This window comes from Pundamilia nyererei, unplaced genomic scaffold, assembly GCF_000239375.1.
Source record: "Pundamilia nyererei isolate P.nyererei 1_Seehausen unplaced genomic scaffold, PunNye1.0 scaffold00254, whole genome shotgun sequence".
NCBI classification, from domain to species: domain Eukaryota; kingdom Metazoa; phylum Chordata; class Actinopteri; order Cichliformes; family Cichlidae; genus Pundamilia; species Pundamilia nyererei.
Genome location: NW_005187655.1, coordinates 360,512 through 367,355, shown reverse-complemented (window position 1 = coordinate 367,355; position 6,844 = coordinate 360,512). Strand labels below are relative to the sequence as shown.

Sequence of the window (6,844 nt, the reverse complement as noted above, 5' to 3'; positions counted from 1 at the left end):
ACGTGACTGGTTTGGGGGGATTTTTGTGGATTAGACCGCTTTAAGTGTTTAGAACAGACAAATAAAACTAGAATATTGTGTTTGAACGTAGCACAAAGCTTCCCACAGGAAGGGGGATACAGAATGAAATGATAATCTGTGGCTTATATATGTATTTTTTTTCTGCTTATTCTGTTGGTTTTTGTTTTTTGCCCTTTATCCCCGTCCCTCTTCTTTCTCCCCTTTCTTTTCCCCAGTTTGTCCCGTATTTAACAAGTAAAAATAAAATAAAATAAACAATAAAAGGTGAATCAAATAGACCATTACGGAGAGGCTGGGATGGTCTATTTGGTAAAGTAAATCCGTTGGGCATCTTTCTTCGCCTTTAGACAGTAATTCTGACGGCATAAGAGCCAAACGGGACAGGCAAAACAAACAAACAAAAAAAAAAGATAATCTGTGGCTTCATGACTAAAAGCAAGCTCACACTGACATTTAATATGATGTTATAATTTTACAGTCAGTTTAAAGCAAGAAGAAGCACCGACACAAACTATAAATTATTATTCTTCAGAATGAGGATTCATGTGAAGTGAAAATGTGAGGTTATTAGTCTAAATACGCAGAGCCAGTTTTGAGTTTCGAGTTAAACCCAGCAGCAGGCCCGTGAAACAGCCACCAGCCGTACTGAAAAACGAAGACGCAGCAAAATGTGAGCGAAAATTTGCCCATCCTTTCATGCACTTATCCCCGTTTTACCTCAGAGCCATTTCCTCTGTAACTCGATAGGAAACCGTAATGCTTGTAATAAAGTCGCTCACAGAGTTGCTCGGAGGAAAGTTTTGCAGACTTGGGACACTCCAACGCGCACACTCACGCCCTCTGGCTCAGTGTGTGAGGTGCCACATCGAAACGGAACATAAGTGTCGGAAAGTGCGCATCATGCTGCTGATCCTGCTGCAGTTGTTGGTTTTTGCGTCTTGTGCTCCTCCGCGATGCGACCCGAAGTTTCGAGGTAAACTTTCTGCACTTTTTGCGATAACAAACTTTATGCTGATGTGCGCATCTGGATCGGCCGCGCAAAAACTGGACAGGACGTCACGTGCAGGCTGTGGACTATTCTTGATTCAGAAGCTCATTTTTTGTTCAATTAGACTTGTGAAAAATTCTTGTATATAACTTTAAAAAAACCTAAAGCTACAGGATGAGTGAGCTGAATTAGATGGTGATAGATCTAAAGTCTGACAGATGGTGTTAATGTTTTAGATGGAAGCAAGTTTAATGAATACGATTTATAGTCGTGGAAAATGTGATCCTCGAGGGACTTAATGATTCTTTGTACACTGACTGGCTTTATAGAGAGTTGTTGAAGCGAGCAGTGTTCTGTAGGCCACACTGTAGCATTTACAAAAACCACCCTGCCATCTAGTGTCTACTCAGTGTCAGCTAATGGCATGCTGGTATGTCTTGCAGGACAGTGCAAGCCAATAATAGAAGAAAAACGTAAGTACCCATGGGCTTAAAGCAAGAAAAGTGTCATGCATGTGCTGTTTGCTATCTTGCTTTTCTGTACACTTTCTAATTTCTAACCAATCAGTCTTTTGTGCCTCTAACACTGGACAAAATCAAGCCTCAAAGTCCCCCTTCTCCCCCCTTAATATGCCAAGTGACTGCAACAGGACTGTTTTTCACAACAAACAGGAGGAGATTATAAATGATAGTGGGTGTAGTTTTAGTGGAATCTGTCCCCAAAGCCACAAAATCATTGAGTATTTTTAGATGATCGATGGCAGCATGAAATATTCAAATTCTAATTTCCAGAGATAATAGAAATATTTAGGACTGGATGATTGAGGACGGCACAGTGAGGCTCATGATTAAGCGCTGCAACAGATGGAGATACACGTCTTGATCTGTTACTTTCTAAGCTGATCCCTGATCTGTCTTCATTGTGGAATTTTTCTACGCAGCCAAATGCACAGATCTAATACTGTCCTACTGCGATGACATGTCCTACGTTCAAACCATGTTCCCAAACATCCTGGGTCACAAGACTCGTGAGGATGCTGAAGCTGGCGCTGAGTACCTCCTCATCAGCGTGGCTGAATCTCTGCTGGGCGGAGATTGTAACCCAGAGATTCGCATGCTGGGCTGCTCGGTGTTGGCCCCACGTTGTGAGAAGGAGAAGGTGCTGAAGCCGTGCCGCAGCACGTGTGAAGCCGTGCGCAGAAGATGCAGTCGCACGTTTGACAAGATACAGATGGCCTGGCCCTACTTCCTCGACTGCGATCGCTTTTTTGTCAGCGACCAAGAGGGATGTTATGACCCCCTGGAGGGCCTCAGAGGTGAGATATAATCACAGGATACTGTCATTATGTTGACCTTTGTTGACCTGAATTGGCCTTAGTCTTGGCTGTGGCTGATGACATCCGTGTAAATGTTTTAAATACTGACATTAGCTTCTTTTTTCCACCTGAAAAAAAGAGCAACTCAAATAAAAAGCAGGCATGAAAATTTCAGCAGTGCACTCCTTCTCCTAAACACATTTTCTGAAGGCATCTGGTTTGCAGAGATGCTTATGTGGCTCACTTTAAGATATAGCCTAACTGGAACGCCTTACTTCCCCTATAAACTGTCACTAATCCTTGATCCTGTGGTTATCTTCTGGTGTTTTTATTGGCAGTGGCTTTATAAACAACCCACAATGAACCACAGAAAGGCACACATTGCTAAATCATATCTTGCCCAAATAGCTGAAAAGTCTTTATAGTAAAAAACAAAACACAAAAACAATAACAGACCCAAATATGTATTTTGCTACTACTCGTTGCATCTCCATGTGTGAACCAGATGGGCGCGTGAACAGCAGCAACTTCTGCACAGACACATGGAACCAATTTGAGTAGTTAAGTTGTGTCATTTCAACATTTATAGACAGTATAATGTGTACATTTCATGAAGTGTATGCAGGTAGTGCTTTTTAAATTGTTCCAAAACTTTCATGATGCACAGTCTGGTAGCAGGTTAGCCTGATATCAGTGTAAGAACTCCAGCTGTTCTTCTTTCACTGTGTATCATATTAGGACAGTAACACTCACGAGGGCGATTAAAGGCCTGCGTTAACAGTGTTCTCCTGAATGCACCCTTATAAACATAACTATATCATCTTAAATAATAAAACAACAAGCTGTAGCAGATACTACAATACATTCTTAAGTTTGGACTCCCCTCACGGGCCTCTCAGTTCTTTGGTCCGCTGCCTGACATCGTCTTACTCCTTTATTTTGCAGCAGTGAAGCTAACTTTACTTCTATCACTCAGCACAATAAAACTTAATGTTTGTAGGCAGACTGGGTCAGTGTTTGTGGCGCAATGTGATGGGTTGATTTCCTCATGTGGCATTTAAAAAATCCTGATAATATTAAATCTTCACATTACATAAATGTAAAAACATAATTCGGGTGCGGTATACTAGGGACCGATATTGGCTCATATCAGTATTTATAAAGGCCGATAAATAAAAATTTTGAAAAAGTGGAAACGAGAGAAACAATCAACCACAACATGATGTTACATAATTTATCCACCAGAGGGCACTCAAATGCAACAACAAGCTGATCCAAGCAGAGGCATTAGGTAGTGCTAGCACGAAACTTAAGCGAAATAATTCGCAAACCTCAACTCTACTAATTTATTTCGCCGACCTTCATCAGAGGCTCAAACACAATGGAGGTCATACTATTTATACACAGAGGTGCATCTTCTTCAGATTGAATGAAAGAATGAAAGAAGACTACATTGTCAACAAGGATTCTTAAATAACTACAGATAACAAACATGATGGGAATCTGTTTGGGTTTTTGAAATCACTAAATATCTGCATCAGTCTTAAAATTTAAAATTTCCATATTGGCCAAGCATACACTATGTAATCTTCCATTTTCTATTGAGATAAATTATCAACACAGTAGTGTCAATTATCAATATATTTATAAAACATGCAGTTGGTCTTGGGTTGTTTTTTTTTGTACTATGATTTTTTGTTATATGATTGTCTTGTGCTACTCTGTGATTTCCACCCTTTAAATTGTATCTATGCAAAGACATATTAGGGAAAAAGAAAGGGCCTCAGAGGTGTGAGTGCATGTACCATTTGGGATGATTTCTCCACAATATGACGCGCAGGAAGTGTTTACATAAACCATCTGTAGCTTATAATGTAGCCAGCAGCTCTGTGTTGCAGTCATAGATGTTAAAGTTTTTGTATAATACAGTTTTACACTGCATAAATCATGTTTTTTAAACCAGCAGTGAAAGGTTTTACAGCCTTTCTAGGTCTGGTCTCAGCTGGTGTCAGAAATAATTGTGAATCCTAAAATCAGGGCAGACTTGTACAGACTTTGGGGGAGGGGCGGGGTGGCAGTTGAAATAAACACTTCTAACTAATTATAGATTTGAAGTGCTTCAACTTTTTCTCCTTTAGATTTCTGTTGTAAACTGCAATATTTATACCCTGGAAAACCTTACACAAATAAGGATAGTACTTCCATTTGAGGTAGGTGAGATAGAACAAGTCATTGTTAAGCCAGCTTCACCTAACAGCCCCTAAAAAGAGGGTGTTAAAAGCCACTGTGATAATATAATAATAATGGATTGGATTTATATAGCGCTTTTTCTAGGCACCCAAAGCACTTTACAATACCACTATTCATTCACTCGCTGGTGGAGGCAGCTACAGTTGTAGCCACAGCTGCCCTGGGGCAGGCTGACAGAAGCGAGGCTGCCATATCGCGCCATCGGCCCCTCTGGCCAACACCAGTAGGCAAGTAGGGTAAAGTGTCTTGCCCAAGGACAGGGATCGAACCGGCGACCTTCCGGTTACGGATGCGATTCCCAACCCCCTGAGCCACGGTAGTGTGTCTGTTTTGGGACCTTACTCTGTGTGCATACATAAAAAGCTGGTTGTGGGATGAGCAACAGAACTGGCATTGATTAAAAAGATGAGCTGGAGTGGTGAAGGGTTGCAAAGCAGCTTGCAGAGCAGCTTGCAGATTTCCAGTAACTATGCTTGTCTATACAGGGCAGGAGGAAGGAGAAGCTGCTGATGGCCTGGATATTCTACTCACTGCGGACTCTCCTGACACTTTGCAGTTCACCTATCATTCCAACACTGACCTGATCAGTGTCTTAAAGAAGACTGAGGAGCAGTGCTCCGGCATAGCCCGGACCTACAGCATAGGCCGCAGTATGGAGGGCAGAGAGCTGCTTGTGATCGAGTTCTCTAACAATCCCGGAGAGCATGAACTACGTAAGTCAGGCTCCTCAGTCTTCATAAGGTCTGCTTTCTTTTCTCTTACAAATGTAGGTAAAACTTAAACGTGGCTCTCTACAGTTGAGCCGGAGGTAAAGTATATTGGGAACATGCGTGGAAATGAAGTCCTTGGCCGCCAACTACTCATCTACTTGGCTCAGCACTTGTGCTCAGAGTATTTGCTCGGCAACGAGCGGATTCAGACTCTAATCAACACCACCCGCATCCACATTCTGCCCTCCATGAACCCCGATGGGTATGAGTTGGCTGTTTCCGGAGTCAGTGACAATAACTACGATTTTGAGCAGGTGAGCTATTTACAGTTACAAGCAGTAAATATATTGATGTGCAGTTTGAGTCAATAGTTAAGTAATTAGTAATGCATGATTCCCTGCACAGTGCAGCAGAACATCAGCTCTTTAAATTGATGCCCATGAGCACGAAGCCAAACGCTCACCTTACAGAATATATTGTAGTCTGTTATAGTTGAATGGCAATTTCTGGATGACTCATACTGCTACTATCTAAAACACATATTATTAATAAGGCAATAATACTTAATCCTCAGGAGGATCAAAGATATGATTCTTGGAACATCGGCCGAAATAACGCCCAAAACATCGACCTGAACAGAAACTTCCCCGACCTGACGTCCATCGTTTACAGCAGACGCAGACAAAAGGGCTACCGCACCGACCACATCCCAATCCCAGACTATTACTGGTTTGGTAAGGTACAGTATAAATCCTTATCCATATATAGTGAATGACACTGCACATACTTTATGAAATAATGAGCTGTGCTGTTGCAAAGTTTGCCTCTTTACAATAAACTGACTTAATCAGTTAGACCAATAAGAAGTGTTAATGCTGAAATCCAGGTTGCATCAGAGACCTACGCTGTCATGAAGTGGGTCCGCTCCATCCCGTTTGTGCTCTCCGCTAACTTCCATGGTGGAGACTTGGTGGTGTCTTACCCTTATGATCTGTCCAAACACCCATTGGGACATGAAATGTTCTGCCCAACCCCAGATGATAAGGTAAAAAGGGTTCTTTGGGAAACTTATAGAGTTAAAGAATAGTTTGTAATAATCAAAAACAAAGTGAAACCTAAACAAACCCTAAAAACCAGAAAATATAAAGGACCTCAATTATTACTGTCATCAGTACAGGTATGAACATGTAGTATATGTTTAGAGGAAGCTGGAAAAAGAATAGACTGTTGACTGTAACCATAGACATTCTGGTTATTTGATTTGCCTTTTTAATCTTTTAACATCTACCAGGTAAATGGTGGGTCAACCAATGCTAAACAAGCATAAACTACAAGATGAAGAGCGCGTCTCTTAAACGTATTAGTTTCACATAAATGGTTGGACGTGTTAGATGTGAACCTAACCTTAATTTAATTGCATGTTTAATCCAGTTCTCAGTGTATATATTCCCCTCTTTCTCATGCAAAATTGGGCATCCTTGACTCTAGGGCTGCCACAAACGATTTTGATAGTCGACTAGTCACCGATTATTTTTGCGATTAGTCGACTAATCAGATCAT

The 6,844-nt window shown here is 41.3% G+C and overlaps 1 protein-coding gene across 1 annotated transcript in view; it reads left to right on the top strand.

Annotated features, from left to right (window-relative positions):
- The first annotated feature begins 819 nt into the window (after nucleotides 1-819).
- The window catches only part of LOC102198020 (carboxypeptidase Z), a 9,809-nt gene continuing 3,784 nt past the window's right edge, over nucleotides 820-6,844 (top strand). The window contains exons 1-7 of the mRNA XM_005749755.1: nucleotides 820-994; nucleotides 1,453-1,482; nucleotides 1,950-2,324; nucleotides 5,060-5,287; nucleotides 5,372-5,598; nucleotides 5,859-6,023; nucleotides 6,171-6,329. Coding sequence (XP_005749812.1) covers nucleotides 922-994; nucleotides 1,453-1,482; nucleotides 1,950-2,324; nucleotides 5,060-5,287; nucleotides 5,372-5,598; nucleotides 5,859-6,023; nucleotides 6,171-6,329 — 1,257 coding nt within the window. The 5' untranslated portion in view covers nucleotides 820-921. The remainder of the gene's footprint in view (nucleotides 995-1,452; nucleotides 1,483-1,949; nucleotides 2,325-5,059; nucleotides 5,288-5,371; nucleotides 5,599-5,858; nucleotides 6,024-6,170; nucleotides 6,330-6,844) is intronic.